Consider the following 21507-nt stretch of genomic DNA (forward strand, 5'->3'; position numbering starts at 1 on the left):
TGGTATGATCCTTTATATGCCATTGAAGATTGGCTCTTCCCTTATATGTCATTGGTCTAAATTTGCACACCCTCTCATGCCACTCCCGTCAGTTGACCGTGTGTTAACCGTTAAGTCTCAAGGAAAAAAGACGTATTTACCCTTATGAGTATAGGGCATGCCTAACAACTCAGAGAGGGTAAATATGTCTTTTTTACTTAGAGAGTTAACGGTCAACACACGGTCAACTGACGATAGTGGCATGAGAGGGTGCGCAAATTTGGACCAATGTCATATAAGGGAAGAGCCAATTTTCAGTAGCATATAAGGGATCAAACCAATTTTTAGTGGCATATAAGGGATTATCTCTAAAACTAGCATGGTCGCCCACGTAGATTGCGCGGCTAGCATCATTATATTTTCTCTCATATAATAGTATATATGCTTTCTTATTATATTATTCAAATATATTAAAATGACAACATAATTTTAAATTTTGCAATAACTTCACAAAACTACTAATGTGTAATATTCATATTGTATTTTATATACGTGTTAGTTATTAATTATTTTTAATATTAAAATTTAGTTTTTAAAATTATATATATTCCTATATGGACTCTAAACTCGTCTTTTAATATTTCTTTTTTTTTAATTCCGAATAGACTCTATGCTCTTCTTCCAATAGTATTTATTTTTATTATTTCTAATTGTATTTCTATGTGGACTCTATACTCTACTTCTAATATTCCTTATTTTTAATTCCGAATTTCAGTTATTTGCTAATTGTATTTCTATATGGACTCTAGTCTCCTCTTCTAATATTCCTTATTTTTTAATTCCGAATTTCTAAGTTGTATTTCTATATGGACTCTGTTTTTTCTTTTTCTCTGATTAATGTGAGAATTTCTAGGCCATGAGAGTGAATGTGGAGGCTCCTTTTTCTATTCCTTTAATAATATACTCCCTCCGTTTCGAAATGTTTGACACCATTGACTTTTGAAGCACATGTTTAACTGTTCGTTTTATTAAAAAAATGTGAAATATGTAAAACTATATGTACATGAAAGTATATTTAACAATGAATCAAATGATATGAAAAGAATAAATAATTACTTAAATTTTTTGAATAAGACGAATGGTTAAACACGTACTAAAAAATCAACGGTGTCAAACATTTTGAAAAGGGGGAGTAATAGATTTTGAGAGAGGCGAATTTTGGCATCGAACAAAAGTTTGAATTTCAGTTTGCTTCGCTACTACTTTTCCCATCGTCTTCTTCCTTCCATCTCCATGGGCTAGCTAATATCCATGGATTGATCTGCTTCTCCCTCCCGATTCTCGCAAGATCTTGCGGAGATCGATTTGTTCATGGTTCTTTCCCGATTCTAGGTTAAACTCCTCATAAATCGATCGAGAGGCAGCCATCCATCCATGTCGAAGAACTACCCGCTGACGAGAACCATACATCTCACGCTGCGCCCGCCCTGCCATGGCGGCCCTCCAGATGCGGACCATCCGCCGGAGTGGATCCTCCTCGACGTCCGCGCCTACGTCGCCGACCGCCGGAACGCCACCACCGCCACCGCCAGGCTCAGCAACGGCCACGCCATCCAGGTCACCATCTGCGCCGCGCCGCCGCCGCTCGTCTCCTACATCTGCGCCTGGTCCCCGACCTCCGATCCCGCCGAGCTCTTCGAGATGGAGCCCACCGTCGAGGCCGTCAACGCCGACCTCGTCTTCCTCCGCATCCACGTCTTGCCGTACGAGGTCGAGGACCTCGTCTACCGGGCCAAGGGGTGGAGGACGCCATTGCCGTCGCTCACGCCCATCCCCAAGCAAGATCCTAGCGCTACAACATCGCCATCCTCCCCCGCTCCCATGGCTTCTACATCTCTACGCTGGATTGCTACTTCCTCGACCCGGATAGATCACTCGGGCGATACAACCTCTGCCTCTTCGATTCCATCAAATGGAGCAATGTGCCCCTCTCCCTGGATCAGCTGCGCAACCCGCCTGACAAGAACAAGGTTTTCCATCTGACAGAGAAGGTGATCATCCTCAAAGATCCACATCTGGTGGCCTTCGCTGATCTCTGGAGGGGGATCATCATCTGTGACATTCTTGACATCAGCACTGCAAGCTATGTGCCGATGCCCAAGGAGATCATCAACCTCCGCAGAACCCGAGCATCGTCGATCACCAGGGACATTGCTGTCGTCAATGGCCGCCTCACCGTCGTCAGGCTCACCACTGTCTTTGATCCAGATATCAATGGTTGGGACTGGGATCTGTCCACATGGAGCAGGGCAGTGGATTGTTTGGAGCAGGAGGATTGGCGCGAGGACTCTCTGGTCGAGGCCTCTGACATCTTAATCGACCACAACATCTGCAACGTTGAGCTCTTGCCTAAGATACAGGGGCAACCTACCATGGCTAAACTCCTCGTTGCTCTTCCCACTCTCAGCTTGACTGATGCTTAGGTTGTTTATGTCATGGGCAAGGTTAACGAATCCGATGAAAAGGCTGTGCTGCTGTCTATTGACATGGCCAACAGAAGGCTTGATGCAGTATCAGTGTATGACGCTGCAAGAATCCTCCACTACTTCGATGTCTGCTACACGCAGTCTACCATCTTCCGATATTCCGCCCCTTCTTCAGGTGATTAATTCCCTGGCTATTCTTTCTACTTGTTTTTCTTCTGGCCAAACCTTTGGATCAATTGATAGTAAACCTGATTCGTATTGTTGTGTTTGCTGATATATTTGAACACATATATGTATGTGGCTGTTGCTATAGTGCTAGGCTGCTAGCTAGACTTGCTAGTTTAGTCGGCTGTTAGTTGGAGGCTAGTGTTAGCTAGACTGCTAGTTGAGACAACATTAGTGTGAGGCTAGGTATACTTTTAGTCGTCATTCATTCATTCATTAAGCTGCCAGATTAGTTATAGAGTATGGTTCTAGATAAACAAATCATGAAATGCAAGCCCATATGGCACATGTAGCCAATTAAATGCAAGGGAATGTTAGCTTTCACATTGCCTTCAGATGAAAAAGAAAATGTTGCTGTGGGTGCATGCTGTATCAAAAAACGCTCATAAAACAAATGAGCCATTGAACGAGATTGTTGGAAATGAAAACATCGACAAGATTTCTGCCAAGAGAGATATATAGCAGACCATTGTAGGTGCTTTTGCATTCTTGAAATAGAATGAAAACTTGTTGAATTATGTGTAAATGGTTAAGCACATATATGTGTAAATTATTTTGCACTAACACATTTCCCTTTGTTTTGCTGGGTGCAAGTTTAAATGGAAACCTGAAACGACCAGGGAAGTTCCCTATGCCATATCCTCGCAAGCAACAGGCTGTAAATGAGCCATTTCTTCCGGATGCTGGGAGAGGTTTAGAAACTGAAGATAGGGATACTATGGACTGGGAGTAGTTATGTAATTTGGAGCTGAAACCTGAATAGACATAAATTGATCACAGCTGTTTATTTTGCTTCTAGTTACTACATGGATTGCTACAAATGCAGCTACTCTAGAAGACATCAGCCTGCATAGAGAAATTTACTTTGGCAGCAACAAAGAGTCGAACTTGGCTATCTCAATCTTTGAGCATCTGCCGTCATCTCACAACAATTACTGTCGTGAAACTCCATCATTAGGCTTTTCTTCGGCCACAATTGTTCTGATCTTCCAAGAGATTCACGCTTTATGTGAACACAGAACCATTTCAGATTATAACGCATTTGAAATTAATAACTGACAAAAATGGCCTGTAAATTCTGGTAAAACACTTTGACTGGTTCGGGGATCTGGAGTATGATTATACATAAGAGTATTATTCACATTAAGACATAGAAGCGCCCATGGCCTAATGGATAAGGCGTCTGACTTCTAATCAGGCGATTGTGGGTTCGAGTCCCACTGGGCGTGTTTATTATTTTTTTTCTCTTTTATAAGACTCAGAAACAGACAACTTTTTTTATAATTTGTAATTAGCAAATACAAGTACAGATAGACCTACCTCATTCACCTCTAATTTCTGACAAGAAACTAGTTAGCTAGTTTTTGTGAGAAAGCAGGTTGGAGAATTGCTACACGTCGCCGCAGCCCACCCAACTCACAGTATTACGGCCCAACCAGGCCTCCCGTAACGGGCCGGGCTACATGCAGTTTCCATTGCGACCAGCATGCTGGCCCACGGTCAGGTTGGCGTGGGCCAATTTGACTGGCCCAGTTAGTAGGCAAATGGACTGCATGAAATGGGCCGTAGTCCTCCTATTTTAGTTAGGTCGACTTCTTTTTCCGAGACATTTAACTTCTTGCTACTTTTAAAATGTGGCAATTAATTATTTGTCACTCGCTGTCTATGACATGTGGGTCCAGTGGTAAATAATTTAGCACCACTGCACCACTCGTAAGAGTGGCAAATAGTTAATGATTCTTCTTTTTCCCTTTTAACACGAGCACTGCTACACGTACTAATTTTTTCTTACTAAATCTTTACTAACAATCATCTTAACCGTTTGATTTAGGTAGATGAAAATTATTAAAAATCTAGATGCACTCATAACATGACACATCACTGTTAGTAAGAATTTAGTAAGAAAAAGTTAGTACGTATAGCCTTTTCCTTTTAACACTATCTCTATTTTTAATATATTTCGTTGTTGATTCCTTTACACATGTTTGATCATCCTTCTTATTTAAAATTTTTATATAAGCATAAGAAAATATAATTCATGCTTAAAGAACTTTTAGTGTTAAAAAAATAGAGAGAGTAGGTTCACCTTGAAAAAGGAAAATCTCCTGATCATCTCGTCTCATCTCTCATGTCATCTGACACATTGCAGCATACAAGCAAAGAAGTTCAGCAGCCTGTCTGATGCTGCAGCTACTACGAAAGGGGCGATTTCGCATGCTTAATCACTGCTAGAGGTGCTCAAGTCAACTGGGGTTGTGTTTGGATCCAAAGTTTGGATCCAAATTTCAGTCCTTTTCCATCACATCAACCTGTCATACACATACAACTTTTCAGTTACATCATCTTTAATTTCAACCAAAATTTAAATTTTACGCTGAACTAAACACGGCATAGAGTAATCAGTAACTAGCTACAAATCGATCTACACTACTGATCCATCAGCGATCAGTCATCGTCAACATCTATTGATGCAAAGCAGCTGGCTATCTATCAATAATCTGGACTGCAGAGATTAATTGAATTCAACCATGCGTGCATGACCGATCGATTCTCGTCGTCATCCGTGGGTAGGATTAATTGGACTCTTGCTCCGAATGGGTGATACACTCGGGTGGCAGCTAGGGCACACAGCTAGCTAACTCTGATCCTCTCTCGTGTTTGTGTTAGCTCACATGACTGCGTATACTCATCACGTTAAGAGATCTTGATCACTGACTTGTTCAGCAGGAAGAAGCTACCTTACCTTAGCTTAATTAGCTTTTGCTTAGCTTAGGAAATAGCCACTAACACACGCCATTAAATCGTCTTGTCATCTAACTACACCTAAATACGTGTATCTAGCTAGCTCAATCAATTAATTTCAGCTGCAGATAGACGTACCATTTTCATATAGTTACAATAGCTAGCTAGTTGGGTCGATCGGTTGCTTGCATTTCTTGCATCTTGTGTATATATGCATGGGCAAGAGATCGCCAACAGAAAGGAATTTTTTTTAAAGGAGTTCGAGAACAACTGTTCTTCAATAAACAGATAATGCGTTTTTAATTGCAGTTGCAGACAATGCAAACTTCATTTCCCCTGGGCAGCTAGCTGATCTTGTTCCATAAATTAACTGGACGATGTCCTGACAAGCTGCGACCGACGTACGAGCAAATTTAATTACTTGTCGTGATCACAAGTTAATCAACTATGCTTATCATTGACGACATTATGCGCAGGTTCGTCGTCGCAGAACAAGTTAAGTCAAATCGATTCTACTCCAGCAGCTGCATCCATAGATCGATCGATCAGTCTGATCACACACTAAAAAGCATCTTTGAAAAAACGTCATATCATCGCAACAGTGGTTTAATCATGTTCCCCAGTTAAGTTGCAGTTTACAGCTGATCATACCGGATGCGTGCAGCAGGAGGACTTTGTGTCGAAAGAGTAATTGTGTGTCAACAAAGCATACATGCACTATGACGCTCTGTGGTTGGGTTTGTTGTTGGGTCAGTAAACATCTAATCAATCAATTAATTCATCTTGCTGCATGCTGATTTAATCTTGAGCTCATACTTACGTGTTGATATATCGATGATTCTAATGAATCAGCAGTATAGCTAGCTAGCAGCTGGTAGCTAATTAATTAATTGCCGTTAGCAGTAATTAGGAGTAGAAGGTAAAGACTCTTGCAGCAGATAAAGCAATTTCCAAGTTAAATTAAACTGGAAAGAACCTCATTTCAAGTATGCAAGATCCCAAGGAAAAAGGATATATACATTGTTACTGAACAGTACTTACAGCTGCACTCAAACAGCATGCAGCTTGGTCACCTTACTAACTTTTTTGGACTGATCACCTTACTATGATGATATTATTCTATCACCTTACTATATTACTGATTATTATTATTATTTTGTTTGTGATTGATTGGTCATTTGAGATAGATCGTTGTTAATTGGTGGGAATGGGCAGATAGCTAGATTCATGCATGTACTAGTTTCTACTAGCTGCTAATACTAATTTTAAACAAGAAAAAAATGGGGGAAAACCCTGATGCTTTAAGAGTTGTAACTAAGTAAAGGATTAAAAAACCATGAGACGCACGAAATGTCGAGATAAATTCGGCTTGATCGTGATATATGTTTTAGTGCATATAGTAAAGCTTCTGGTCATTTTCTTAGAACAATAAAAAGAGGCAAATTCTCCTTGCTAGGATGAAAAGGAAGAAACACTCAAACACATGATGAACACAGCTTGATCCAATACAAGAACACAAAGACATACTATGCAAAGGATTAATCCACACACAATTTATATATTCTCTGGGGTACCTAATTAAGCATAGGCTCATCCAAACATGTATACAGATCGATCAAGGAGATCAATTACGTACTGAATTAATGAGATGTATATTGTTGAACTATATATATATCTCTCTCAAAGATCAGGGCTATATATATGAATTAGCCGATCAAACAATTGCACTAGAAATCAATCAATCGCGGTTCCAGAGACGCAACAAGTACTCGATCCAACGCTAGCTACCTACGACATATGCATGGATTCATCACGATTTGATTAATTAATTAATTAAGCCGTCATATACGTAATCAGGTTAATTAGCTCAGAGCTTCAGCGACAAGTCGATCTCCTCCCCATTCCGGCCGTAGCGCCCGCCGCCGCAGCCGCCGTCGGCCGGTGGCGGCGCTGGCGGCGCCACGTCGTGATCCTCCTCCGCCGCCTCAGCCGCCGCGGCGTGGCCGTACGGCGGCGCCGTCCAGAAGAAGCCCCCGGCGACGCCGTCGAAGCCGTGGACTGCCCGGGACGACGACGACGACGACGGCGACGGCGACACGGCGGCGGTCATGACGATGTCACGGCTGCGCTTGGCGAGCGTGCGCTCGAGCTTGTGCGCGTTCTGGTGGCCTCCCAGCGCCTGCGAGCTGAAGAACTTGCGGTGGCAGTAGTTGCAGGAGAAGGCCTCCCGTGGGTCGACGGCGGCGGCGGCGGCCGGGGCAGCGCCGCCGCCGCCGCCGTTGGCCGAACGCCGGCGCGGCGAGGTCTCCAGCACGCGCAGGTTGAGGTTGACGCCGCCGTGGACTTGCGCCGGCTCGCTCTCCATTGATAGCTAGACCAACCAACAACTCTTGATTTCTTGGCCTAGCTAGCTAGCTAACTAGATTGTGTGTGAGTAGTGTCTTCTTCTTCTTCTTCTTCTTCTAGAGCTAATTAAGCTAGCCAAGTTAAGTACAAATGGTGGGTGTGGCCATGTGAGCCCTCTATATAAAGAGAGAGTTCCTTGTCTTGTTCTTACAGTATCGCGCCACTTGTCATCAGGCTAGCTGCTGCAGGATGCTTCACTGTACAACTCATCTGATTCTGACATATATACATCGACAGATTCAGATAGATTGATTGATCACGACTAATTAAAGTGATTATACTTTGTCTGCACATGCATTGCATTGATCATCTGTCAGCTAGCTAGTTACTCCCTCCGTCCCATAATATAAAGGATTTTGAGTTTTTCTTGCAACGTTTAACCACTCGTCTTATTCAAAAAATTTTGAAATTATTACATTATTCAAAATTCAACGTTTGAGTAATTAGCTCCACCGACGTGTACTATATTATTACTTCGTCCGCTCCAAAATACTATGACACATTTCTTTAAATATATCTGAACGAAGAAATATTCAAATATATATTTTAAAAAAACACAAAAGAGTTTATATCTTAGAACAGAAAAGTAATGTTTTACAAGACGAGCTGATATTAAGACCAGCTGATCGATGAAGAAATCAAGAGTTGAAAAATGAAAATGCATATGCAGTGTTTAATTAGGTAAGGTGAAAAAGATACTATGTAGATAATGCAAGATAGCTAGAGACGAGACATGCGGTGGGAAAGTGCATGAACATTTTGGAAGTGAAGCTGCATGTGAGTGACGGGGATCCAGATATTCAGATAATCAGATGTGGGGGCTAGCTGTGCCTCTTTCCTGAGAAAGGCCATGCATACATGCAGCTTTGCTACCTATAGCTAACTATACATGTTTTTAACTTATATGCTTTGGATTATTCGACATATATATCTCCTAGCTATATATCTAGCTTACAACTGTTGGCATCATGATCAGTAGCCAAAGATTGATATTGATCAATCTCTCAGGCCCAATTCAGCAGCAAGTCGTACTATTGAAAGAACGGCATGGATTAATGGACTTATGTCCATGCGTGAGAGGTATAATTAAGCAAATTCCCATTTCCTTTTTGCTCTTTTCGCAGCATGGTCACATGATCAGATGATCTGCAAGGGCAGCTACTGTAGCTAGCAAGAGCTGTCACATCTGAAATATCTACCATGCAATTATGAAATGCATGCGAGAATTGGATGAAATGGCCGACACGATTTCACATAGTGCAGCTAGGTTGCTACTCCACATATGGTGAGTACTTCTCCGTTTCATAATGTAACTCATTCTAGCATTTCCCACATCCATATAGATATTAGTGAATCTAGACATATATATGTGTTTAGATTCACTAACATCCATATGGATATGGGAAATGCTAAAATGACTTACATTATGAAACGGATGAAGTATATAACTAATATATACACATGCATATATATGATCTGATCGATCGAATTGGTGAATAATGCTGATGCATCATTTCATCGTCACTAGCTAGTAGGTTGTGAGTTTGTGACAACTATAGCTGGGAGCAGCTGCTGCATGCATGAGCACTGTCACGCAAGCATGGTGACACAAGCGATGACGTGAAATAACCGTGTGCATTGCATTCATATTTATTCTACTTTCAAGTGTCAACTTTGCTACTGATCGATATCGATGCACCGGCTCGATCGATATCCATCTCTGGGCCTAGCTAATTACACAGTAACACGCATGCATAAATGTCACCGACGCATGCAAGCTAGTGATCGATTAATGGATAAGCATGATTAAGCATTTATCGCTTGTATAACAAATCGACAGGTGCAAGCTAAGACTTTCTAGCATTGCTTATATTTATATGGATATTAATGAATCTAGACACATATGAATATTTAGATTCATTTATATCTTTATAAATGTGGGTAATGCTAGAAAATCTTACATTGTGAAACGGAGGGAGTAGGAGAGATGAACAAAATCTAATATATGCATGCATGTGCATCAGTCAAGGGATCCGCTAGCTAGCTTTCAGTCAGTCAATGTTGGGTTTGCAGCGTGTCAAAAAAAAAAAGTTGGGTTTGCAGTGGAGATGTAGTCAGCATCTATCATTGACCTGATCATATTGACCTGCCAAAACTAGAGTTCAATTCCTTAGCTCCGATCCCAAACGATGCTAGAATGGCAGGTTATGTTGTCCCATGATTTTCACATCGACAATCTTGGGGAGCTTATAGAAAGTATCCACGTACATATAGTGTCAAGAAAGAAATTAATGTTTTATAGAACCATTCATATAGACAGTGCATCCACGTACATATATAAATGTATTATCCATAAATTAAATTAGTTGCTAATAAGTTATATGGATAAACATAAGTATAAACGAAATAATGGGGTTAAATATGACATTAGGGCTAAAAGCAGTGGCGGAACTAGAAAATTGATTCGTTGGTGTCATAACGTGTCTATTGGTGTCATAATATACTAATTATATTTAAATCATGGTGTTATAATATATGGATAAACAGTTTGGTTATAGGTTCTGTCAAAAGTCGTCGGTATCGCTCGACACCTGTCATTACACTAGAATCGCCCCTGGCTAAAAGATAGATGAATATCCATTTCCTGGAGACGACAAGCACTCGGAAAGTGAATGCATGAACGTTTGGAAGTGAAGATGCATGTGCATGACAGGGATCCAAGATATTCAGCGGTGTCCCTTCCTGAGAAAGGCCACGCATGCATGCAGCTTTGCTACCTATAGCTAACTATACAGGTGTTAACTTATATGCTTTGTATTCGATATGTCGTAGCTACTCTTACTATATAGTACTAGTGATTACATGATCAGTAGCCGCTAGTCGATTGATTGATCAATCTCTCAGGCCCCATTCAGCAGCAGTACTCGCACTATACATACTACTGTTTGAAACAACGGCAGTGCATATATAAAATACATCATGATCTGCAGGGAAGCAGTCACAATCGAAATATCTGCTACCGTCTCAAAACATAATTAACTATCGAGTGTACTACATATAATTAAATCTGGAGATGGAAGTATTATACAATGCAGCATGTATGAATATGGCCGACATGCAGGATTTCACATAGTGGTGGTACTCGATATAGTAGATCTACTTAGTGGCCACTCCACATATGGAGATCACTACTAGCGCTAGCTGAATGTATGACCTCTGTAACGCAAGCATGGTATTGGTGACACAACATAGCTAACAACTCTTGTGTATTTTTCGTGTCAACTTTAATTACTACTCACTCGCAGCGACCATATGATTCATATGCCGCAATTCTGATGCGACCGGTTCTGGCCTTCTGGGTTAACAAATGCATGCACATATGTCACCGACGCAAGTGAAAGGATAAGCATAATTAAGCATGTCACTTTTTAAAAAGTTTGTAAGCTGTTGGTAATCGACACGTCGAAGCTATTAGGAGAGATGAACAACTGAAGTACTATATATGCATCAATCAATGGAGCTTTTCAGTCGGTCAATGTTGGGATTGCAGTGGAGATGTACTCAGCAGCATTGGCTACTGCCGGCACCATGCTTCATTGACCTGACAAAACTTGTTCCTTACCTCCAACTGGTAGAATGACAGGTTACATGTATATATCGCCCCATTATTTTAGAACAATCTTGGGGGGCTCAGAGCATCCATATATATTTATATATGGCAGAGAAAAAAAATCGCAACTAAACTAGAACAAGTGCAGATTGATAAGTTATAGCGATGTCTCAGGTGATAAATGGCAAATGCCTGTTTTATTTGGGTTCAGTCTCAGAAATCACAGCAATGTATGCATGATTTCTTGATCAAATAATTAAACAACTAAATAGGCTGCAGTCCTATATATGAATATATATATATATATATATATATATATATATATATATATATGTTTAAACAATCTTACTATGATTCATACAGATCTGATAAATACTACAGCCCATGTATAATTCCTACCACCACAGCCTGCAATCAGGTACTATTTTCTCCAATGTAATTTAGGTGTTTCACTAACTCCCTACAGAACGCATACTGTTGTATTTATGGAAGTATTACATTTTGGCAGAGACACAAGGGTGGATTTGCGAGGATGGCTTCTGTCACCAGACATCTCTCAAGTATCTCCCTTCCATCTGCAAGCTCTTTACATAGCTTTCTGTGTTTGAGTTGTCCAAAGAACCCTGAAAATTCAAGGTAACATTCAGCAAAGTGGAGATGAAAGCAAAGCTACTGTTAAACTCTAAAGAGCTTTCATGGCACTTCACACAATTACTCATAATGCCTGCTTAGAAAGAGGCTAGGCTAGGTGATAAATACTAAGGGGCAGAGTTCTGGATTTGTTTTGACCTCAATCAAGAAAGTGCAAACTTTCTAGAGGTAGAGCACCACTGCATCCTCCCACTAAGAATTAACTGAATCTAACAGGTACCAAAGGTAATGATATACCCAAACAATACCTGTTCCTGCACAATGGTGTGTAGTGTGCGGTGTACATCTCTTGCCATACCCTTTGCATCACCACAGACATAAATATAACCACCCTGAGAAATGATGCTCCAAATCTCGGGAGCCTGGGAATATTACAAAGCAATGGTGAAAAGGGGAAATAAAACACTACACCTTATATTAAACAAAAAGCATCATTTCATGTACCTTCTCTGCCATTTTGTGCTGAACATACTCCTTTGAAGGACCCTCACGAGAAAAGGCTACAATCAATTCAGACAGCGCACCGGTCTCAACAAAATTGTTGAGCTCATCCTCATATATGAAGTCCTGAACAGAGAAAATACTGGTGAGGGGAGTTATTTAAGAGGCTAGGAAGTTTTCTAATTGCCAATCACCAATAAGATACTCTCCTACACTCAAACTACAATGCAGAAAAGTTTTCTGAAAGACAAGGAGAGCTCTGACAAAGCACATATGTGCATAACCACATTGTGCAACATCAATGGCAGATGTGTTGATATTTTTAATTACTAAGATTTATAAGAATACCTATGACCAACAGATTTCGTATATTGTAAAGTTTTCTAAGTACAAACTGCATATGAATATGAATAAAGTAGGAATGTATGTCATACCATCTTTCGATTTCTGCACCCAAAGAATAGGACGGCATGGCCTAGTTCCACACCAGTCTCTTTTAGAGCTAATCTTTCCTGCCAGTGCCAAATGCATAATATAATCAATTGAATTATAAGAGTCAATATTTGAGGAAAGGGGGAGGAAAAACAAACCTGTAAGAAGCCCCTAAAAGGTGCAAGACCAGTTCCAGGACCTATCATTATAATAGGCACAGTAGGATCAGTAGGCAGTTTGAAGTTTGACTGCCTAACAAAAATTGGAGCCCAGCTACATTCTTGGCTCTCTTCCAAGGGAATCGAGTTCTGCATACACAATCATCAGATTAAAATGTTTACTGGTCAGCACGACCATCACATACTTCAAACAAAGTTTTTATGCTTGACCAAATGTATGACCATTGTTTTCAAAGTGTTCTCCTTCGAAAATATAAACTCTCATTATATATGAAACAAATCGACAACTACAGAATATATGTATCAAGAACTTTTCGAAGTCTTTCATATTGCTGAGGGAAAGATGCACTCCCTCCGTTTCATATTACAAGTCACTTTGACTTTTTTTCTAGTCAAACTAACTTCTTTAGGTTTAACTAAGTTTATAGAAAAAATTAGCAACATATACAACACCAAATTAGTTTCATCAAATGTAACATTGAATATATTTTGATAATATGTTTTTCTTGTTGGAAATGTTGCTATATTTTCTTATAAAATTGGTCAAACTTAAAAAAAGTTTGACTAAGAAAAAAGTCAAAACGACTTATAATATGAAACGGATGGAGTTACTATATAACTATAGAATTTTCAGGGAGTGATACAAGGTTGCGTTACTGAATAGAATGAGTTGTTTAGTGTTATTGGCAAGGCCATCACGGTAAGTTCATCATGAGAACTGTTAACCTGACACTTTATCCATACATCAAGAAACTTGAGAAATTATGATTCACGTGGAGTTTTTAAAGTGGGTAAGAAACAGGTTCACTTAACCAGTTAAAGTTGGACACATGTAATGAAGACTGGATCTTGATATATAAGCATCAAAGCGAGCTATGACGGTCATATTCAATTATCTACCAATCATCCAAAAGAAATGCAGAAAGCACAGTGACTATAATATAGAAACAGAGTGTCCTTTCACTATGATAGAACAAGGGCTTACCTTCATCCAAGTAGAACAAACTCCTTTATGGATCCTTCCAGTAGGGGTTTGCCCATACACTAGCGCACATGTTACATGAATTCTTGTTGGAGTCATCCTGCAGCAATGTGAATGGTTTTAAATAGATAGGTCAATTTGCTCAGGTTAGAAGGGTATTATTCCTGACCAAGGTACCTCGGTGAGGAAGATATCGAGTAGTATCTCGGCTGCAGTCGAGGAGCAATGGCTGCAAAGAAGACACCAAGTGGAGGCTTTGCTGATGGGAACTCTGTCATAACTTCCAAGAGACTCCGTTGACTTGAAACTATCCATTGAGAATACTCCTTCTGCCAAATGAAGCTCATGTGAAGCCAAAACGAACATCCAAAAGCATAAACTTATATTAAAAACCAACCTTTCCAGCAGGAGATGCTAGATGTCTTAGCCTCTCAGCATCTTTGGGATCAGATGCATGGGAAGCCAAAGCAATTAAAGCACTCTGCATCAACAAATTAAAAAATATTAACATCAATACAAATATCCAGAAAAAAATGCATATAGAATGTAACAAGATAGATCTGCAAAAGTTCACCTTCTTAGGAAAACTCAGAAGGTCAGCATATCTGGCAAGTGCAGTCCTCACAGTACAGGGGGACGGGAAAGGAGGTGGCAAAGAACCCCCAAAAAGTGGAGTGCCATCCTCTTGGTCAGCATGAATTGAGAATAAGGTATCTGGTGAATAACCTAACAGATTTTCTACCTCCTCTACAGTCTCTGTGCAGTTTTCTGCATATACACCAACATGATCTCCAGTCTCATATCTGTTAAGAAAATAGGGGTCATCAGCAGTCTAAACACCAGTAAGAAAACCGTGCCTGCAATTTTGTCAACCAACTACTAAATTTGGAAAGTAACAAATTCAGATACTTACGTAAGACCAGTCCCTGAAATATCAAACTCTAAATGAATGCAGGACCGGTCAGAAGCCGGCGTGTGAAGCTCCCGCCGCACAGCCACATTTGCTCTGCAAGGAAAGCATGATCAGAATTTGTTCAGACCACACCCAGTGTCCCAGTGCAGTCAAATTAAAGAAATAATCTCATACCTGCAAGGATGCTGAATGTCATATACAGCATGACCATTACTGAGACTAAAGGATTTGTTGATATGCATGGCTTCCTCTGGCTTGACCAATACAACTCTATATTCAGGAATAGCAGCTGTGTAGGGAGTTGGTGCTGCCGATTTATCATCTTCAACACGGAGCAATTTATCCAATTCTGGCCATAGAAGTTCCTTCCTTTAGTTGAACAACCAAAGCATTAGCTTTTGTTTTATGTCTCAAAGTCTAAAGTTGATATCAATGTTTAAAAAGTGTGCACAAATAGAATCAGTGTCAAAATGATGCCTGAGTTCAAAGTTGAGACAAAGACTAAGCTAATTACGGTACGTACCATGCATTGAAGTCATCCTCAATGCATTGATCATCATCTCCAAGACCAAGAGGAACAATGCGTTTTCCACCTAAAAGAGATGTGGAGAAAAGTTAACCACCACCAAATGATACAGAACACGACAGACGGGAAAATCATGTGACCAGAATGTTGCAAAGATCAACAATATCTCACTGAATTATTACATGGTAAACCTGTTGTTCAGATCTATCGGAGACAAGTCCGATTTGATTTAGTTGCACACTTACACTACATTAATACTAGCTCCCCTTCTGAGTCTAAAACACTCTACAGAATATCGGTAGACAGAAAAGGATGAAGACAAAAAAGGCACAGCATTAAAGTCTTAAAGCATATGATCCTAGTAGCAAACCACCCTGATAAAATTATGATGCTTTCCAGAGCACGTTACTAACTACCTACATAAAAAGATTAGATAAGTTGTATCCCTTATCCTGTACTCTTCTCATACAGTATAATTTCTGACAATGTTTAGTGGCATACAATTCTTAGGTGAGCATGAACAGTACAGGCAAAGTTATGCCTTTGTAATATAGATGAAAAAAATAGTGCATTGTAGTTATTCAAACGATGGTTACCTTGTTCAGCGAGGAGTTGGTCAACCACCTTTCCAACCTTCAGTTTAAAAAGACAATGTAAGTATACAAATTGGGCTCTATATAAAAGCACAATATCAATGTAGAAGCACCAGCAAACCTTGTTAAAATGCTCGTACTGCCTATTTCCGAGGCCAAAGACCCCAAACCGAAGATTACTCAACCATTCACCTCTCTCATTCCCCTGCACTCCAGCCAAACAAACAGGCCGTCAACAGAAAATACAACGCTCACCCATGAAAGGGCCATATGAACTGTGGATTTGAGAGCAAACCTCTCCAAACCATTTATAGAACCTCGCCGCATTGTCAGTTGGTTCCCCATCCCCATACCTTCAACGATAACAAGAATGCAACTCAGATATTCATTGGAATCAAAATTCAACCATTCTAGTTTCTCCTGAATTAATCAATATCCCGTCAGAAGTATAGTAAAAAGTGGAGATGGCACCTACGTTGCCACGAAGAACAAGGCGATGATCTCCTTCTTAAGCTTCTGCTCATACTCCTCATCATCCACAGCATACTCATCCTGAACCCCAGAACGAAACAGGCATGAATCAATCAATACATAGAATGCAAAAGCACATGAAATTCTGAAGCAGCGTTAGTGGCAAATCGTGGCGGCTTACCAGATCGAGCACCTTGAAGACGGCCTTGTCGTACCTCGACTTGGCCTCCTCCGCAAGCGCCTGCGAATCCGCAACCAATTAAGACCCAGGGTTTTGCTGCACGAGAGGTGACAGACAGAGAGCGAGAAAATCTATCCAACCTTGGCGAAGCCCTCGGCGGTGCCGGTCTGCGTGCCGAAGAAGACGGCGACCCTCTGCCTGCCGTCGTCGGGGTCAGGCTCGGCCTCCTGCTTCCTCTTCGCGGGGGCGGGGGCCCGCAGCTGCGGCTCCTGCGCCCTCGCGGCGGGCGCGGAGATGGAGGAGCGGCGGACGAGCAGCGCGACGCCGCAGCCGACGAGGACGGCGAGGGAGGTGGTGAGCAGGACGAGGAGGTGGCGGTTCTCGGCGAGCGAGGGCGACCACCCCTCCTCCTCCGGTCGTCCCCGCCCCGTGAGCAGCGCCGCCACCAGGTCCAGCGCCGACGGCCTCAGCGCCCCGCCGCCGCCGCCGCCGCCGGAGTCCATAGCGCGCGATGGGATCGAGGCGGAGGCGGAGGCGGCGGCGCGCGCGTGCGGGGTGGTGGCCCTAGTACGTGGGAGAATTTGGGCGAAATATTTTTTGGGTTTTTGTGGAGTTGAGCGAAACGGACGGTGATGTGCGATCGATCGGTACGTGGTGTGGTCTGTGGTGGCGCGGTGTGAGTGTGTGACACGTCCCGTCGGGTTGAGGAGAGCGATGCACGTTTCGGCGCGGCCCCGACGTTTGGTGGTGCGAGTGCGAGTGCGAGTGCGAGTGCCTCGTGCGCCGCATGGTTTCACTGTTTTACTATAGAACGCCCTCGAAGCCTCTCGCCATAACCATCGCCGTCAACAACAACGTACAACAACCACAACCCTGCGAACGCCTTCCAGTTGCTCGTCACCATCGTCTTGATTCTCGAGCCGTCGAGCGTGTTCGATCCTACCAAATTTTGATGGGGGGAAATAACTGAACATGTTCTTACCAATGCTATTCTGTTAAATTTTGCTAATTCTAAAAGTTTTCGCTCTTCAGAACTATACAAAATTTCGATAAGATTTCGAATCAAATATATTCAACACTACTTAAATTTGATAATATCAAAATGTACCTAAATTTAATATTATCAAATACTGGTTTGGTTGAAAGCTCCTATAAAGTAAACAAGACCATTATCTCTAGATTCTTGTTGGCGCTGACAGCAAGTGCACTAAAGCATTGGTAGGCCGCGTTGCTCGGTGAGACCAATATGATTATCACAGTCACCTCTTGTTCGGGCAAAATTCCCTCCACATGGAGTCTTTGCTTTCAGCCCATTGCAGCCCAAAAGTCTAACAAATATGAGCCATTGATTTATGCCTTGATCAATGATGGAAATTGTCTCATCTCTTTATGATGGAAAGAAAAACCCTACCTTCTATTGGGGGAGAGATAGTAGCGGCAATTGGGGTGAAGAAAAAAATAGCAAAACACAAGAGAGGGAAAGGAGAGGGGAGAAGATGTGCAGTATGTTCAGCTTGGGAGCTCTTACCCTATCTTCATCAAGTTAGCGATTAGAGGCTCGAACGTGGTTGGATTGGCACTAAACTTGGTAAGTTTGTTTCTCACTTTGAGCACTTCAATCTGGTCGATTTGTATAAGGATTGGTTGAATAGAGCACCGGATTTGAGTGGTGGTTTGTCAGCTCGAGTTACTGCAGTTACAGCTTGCGCAACAATTGGTAGAATGTCAATTTGAGGGGTCAAACAGTGTCCGGTTGGACTGTTTTTTTGATAGCTTGGAAGGGACTCATATACCATCATTTCTGCCAAGTTTCGTGTAATTTGCATCTGTGGTTTGGGAGAACTCACTTGAGAACCGAAGATGGCCTCTTGTTAGCTTTGATGGTTAATGTTGATGATACCAAGTGTGTAACTTAATGTTATAGCTGCTGTTATAATATGTCTCTAGATTTTTCAGAGAAGACTCCATGTATATCCCTAATTGATTATAGTTGAAGCTTGGAGTGGACCGTTGGTTCCGTGGTTTTTTTATCCTCACACCGAGGAGGTTTTTCCACGTAAATCGTTGTGTCTTTATGTGCATGTACTTATTATTGTTCCGCTGCTGATTTGCTAGTCGAAACCATCCTCGAAGTTTATGGCAAGATAAGGGGTTGATTGTGTGAAATATGTTTATCGGTTGGTGAATTGTAATTTGCACATTGAAGAGATGTGGTTGAGCTCCAACACCTCACACATTAACACAATCCATTCGTTGTTATTTGTAGCCTCTCAGTTAAGTAAAAGCAGATATCTTAATTTCACATCTTGACTTTATGTTTTTATTTTTACGTTATTTGCAACCTCTCGGTTAATTAAAAGCAAAGGCCTTAATTCAACATTTTAAATTAGTTTTTAACTTTATTGTTTTTTCTTTATTATTTGACTCCACCACAATACGAGAATTCACTATTGCCAAAAGGCTGGGTTGTTTTTTTCAAGTTCTTGTGGTAACCATAGATGTCTCGTGGTTATATTCATGCCACCCAGCATGAATAATGAACTGTTCCAAAATTACTTTAAATGCATGTTGAATAAAGCATGCTCGCAATGCACCTGTGTTGCACCAACCTGGCCGTACTCTTTTTTTTTTTTAGAAAAACATGGCTGTACTCAGCCGAACAAACTTGTGCTGTCTGAGTATATTTTCGCTTGGTTTTCCTTTGAAAACTCTGAAATAATAAACTGCTAAAAAAAATCGAATTGCATGTGTATGTCCATGCTGAATAATACTCCTACCTGGTAGTGATTCCAATCAAATCAAAGAGATTTAATTAAGAGTCGTGTTTAACTAGAGGAGGAGACCTCGGCCAGGTCGGTCTCGAACGCTTTGACGAGGTTCCCAAAGTATTGCCGCGTCACCCTGGTGAGCCCGGCGAGCTTCTCCCTGTACGCCCTGTACTTGTCGAAGTCGACGGCGGCCTTGTCGTCGGCGCCGGCGGCGAAGAGCTCCCTCCTCTCCCTCTCGGCGCAGCCGTGCAGCCGCTCCAGCGACGCGTTGGCGTCCTCCTGCAGGTACTCGAACAGCTGCCGCTTGGTGAAGTCGCGGTCCGGGTCGAGGTAGTAGCCGTAGGCGTGCGCCCAGCCGAGCACCCGCCGCCCCTCGCCGACCTGCTCGTACGCCTCCGTCACGAAGCCCATCTCCGTCGCCGGCACGCCCGCCGCCGAGGCCATCGCCTCCAGCTCCGACCGCTCCAGGCTCTCCATGTCGCGGAGCGCCACGCGCAGCGACTTGAGGTTGGCGTCCCACCGCTCGTAGTGGTAGAGGTACCTGTCCAGGGACGCCTTGGCCTGCCGCCGCCGCTCGTCGTCGGCGTTGGCGCCGGCCAGCGCCACCACCGTGCCGTTGGGCTGGTACCGGGAGCACGCCGCGTGGCCGCGCCATGGCTTGAGGCAGATCCAGCAGAACTCGTGGAGGCACGGCGGCCGGCACGTCATGTGCATGCACCCGAGGTTCTTCTCGATCGGCAGCCGGCACTTGGGGCAGTGCTTCGTGTGGGCGAGCAGCCACGTCGCCGTCTCCGACTCCGAGCTGTTCTTCTCCACCCACTTCGCCACCGTCTTGCACGACACCGGCCGGTGCGCCTCCTCGCCGCACCGCCAGCACAGCCCGTGCCCGCACGAGCAGAACACCTCGCTGCTCTCCTCGCCGTCGCCGCCGCCGCCCACGAACTCAACGGCGCGGCTGCACCCGGGCCCCGGGCACCACCTCATCCCGGCGCTCTCCTCCACGTACGACCGGAGCGCGAACCAGCCGTACCGCTCCCTGTCCTCGCCGTCGGCCACCGCGTCGACCAGCTCGCGCACGACGGCCGCCGGGCACGACGGGTCCGGGCACCGGAGCGACAGGCACCGCGCGCCGTCGCCCACCGCCGCGCGGACGTACCCGCGCCAGCACGCGACGCAGTAGTAGTGGGAGCACCCCGCCGACCTCATCCCGCCGGCGGCGAACACGTCGAAGCAGATGGCGCAGGTGAGCCGCCGCCGGTTGACCCGCGCGGGCACCGCGCCGCCGCCGCCGTCCGCCGGCAGGAGGCCGGCGGCGTCGCGGATGCGGCGCTCGTCCAGGAACCACTCCTCCTGGAGCAGGACGGCCCTCCACCTGTACAGCCGGAGGAGGACGGCGGCGGCGCCCGGCGAGAGCGAGAGCACCTCGCACACCTTGGCGATGTCCTCATCCTGCCGCGCGCGTACGTCGTCCTCGGTTAGAACAACGTACGTCTTCTCCATCGCCGGCGCCTCCGTTTCCTCGACCACCTGCCCACCATAGTCGTCGCCGTCGTCATCCATGTAATCGCCGTCGTCGCCATAATCGTCGGAGTCGCCGAAGTAGTCGTCGTCGACGTCGCTGTAGCCGGACTCCATAGCTAGTTGCTGTCCAGGGCGATCGAGCGAGCGAGAGATGGCGACGGCGAGGACGGATTAATTATCGATCAGCCAGGGTTTAACCCTAACCCTGACAATTTGGCCTCGCGCGCGAGCCTTTATCGGATCGAGATCGCCTCGTGATAATAAAACTGTTTCGTTTTTAAAGATTGCTTGCTAAAATAAATCGGAATCGCCTTGTTTTAAATAAATAAATTCGGAATCGGCTTCTTAACTATAAATTGTATTGCACGCGTGTTTCTGTGCGGCTGTTATGGGTGGCCGAA

General features: G+C 43.5%; 3 protein-coding genes, 1 non-coding gene and 1 pseudogene across 4 annotated transcripts; 2 read left to right on the forward strand and 3 right to left on the reverse strand.

The window, feature by feature from the left end:
• Positions 1-1262: 1262 nt before the first annotated feature.
• Positions 1263-3874, forward strand: LOC127784203 (uncharacterized; annotated as a pseudogene).
• TRNAR-UCU (transfer RNA arginine (anticodon UCU)) lies at positions 3847-3919 on the forward strand. The gene has a single exon. It is a non-coding gene; the product is annotated as a tRNA-Arg (tRNA).
• A 3215-nt stretch (positions 3920-7134) lies between these two features.
• Positions 7135-7912, reverse strand: LOC127785204 (zinc finger protein 2-like). The gene has a single exon (XM_052312636.1). The coding sequence runs from the start codon at positions 7795-7797 to the stop codon at positions 7300-7302; it is 498 nt and encodes a 165-aa protein (XP_052168596.1). The 5' UTR covers positions 7798-7912; the 3' UTR covers positions 7135-7299.
• A 3709-nt stretch (positions 7913-11621) lies between these two features.
• On the reverse strand, positions 11622-17409 carry LOC127784965 (NADPH--cytochrome P450 reductase 3). Its single transcript, XM_052312393.1, has 18 exons — positions 16958-17409; positions 16818-16877; positions 16641-16717; positions 16461-16518; positions 16287-16370; positions 16169-16205; positions 15570-15639; positions 15221-15415; positions 15047-15139; positions 14708-14936; positions 14531-14614; positions 14311-14462; positions 14137-14233; positions 13131-13280; positions 12975-13052; positions 12544-12666; positions 12348-12461; positions 11622-12071 (listed from the first exon to the last, which is right to left on the reverse strand). Exons 1-18 carry the CDS (start codon positions 17318-17320, stop codon positions 11991-11993), a joined length of 2145 nt encoding a protein of 714 aa, XP_052168353.1. The 5' UTR covers positions 17321-17409; the 3' UTR covers positions 11622-11990.
• A 2103-nt stretch (positions 17410-19512) lies between these two features.
• Positions 19513-21296, reverse strand: LOC127785352 (probable E3 ubiquitin-protein ligase ARI7). The gene has a single exon (XM_052312784.1). The coding sequence runs from the start codon at positions 21218-21220 to the stop codon at positions 19643-19645; it is 1578 nt and encodes a 525-aa protein (XP_052168744.1). The 5' UTR covers positions 21221-21296; the 3' UTR covers positions 19513-19642.
• Positions 21297-21507: the final 211 nt, after the last annotated feature.

The sequence above is a fragment of the Oryza glaberrima genome, chromosome 9 (genome assembly GCF_000147395.1).
Source record: "Oryza glaberrima chromosome 9, OglaRS2, whole genome shotgun sequence".
Lineage (NCBI taxonomy): Eukaryota > Viridiplantae > Streptophyta > Magnoliopsida > Poales > Poaceae > Oryza > Oryza glaberrima.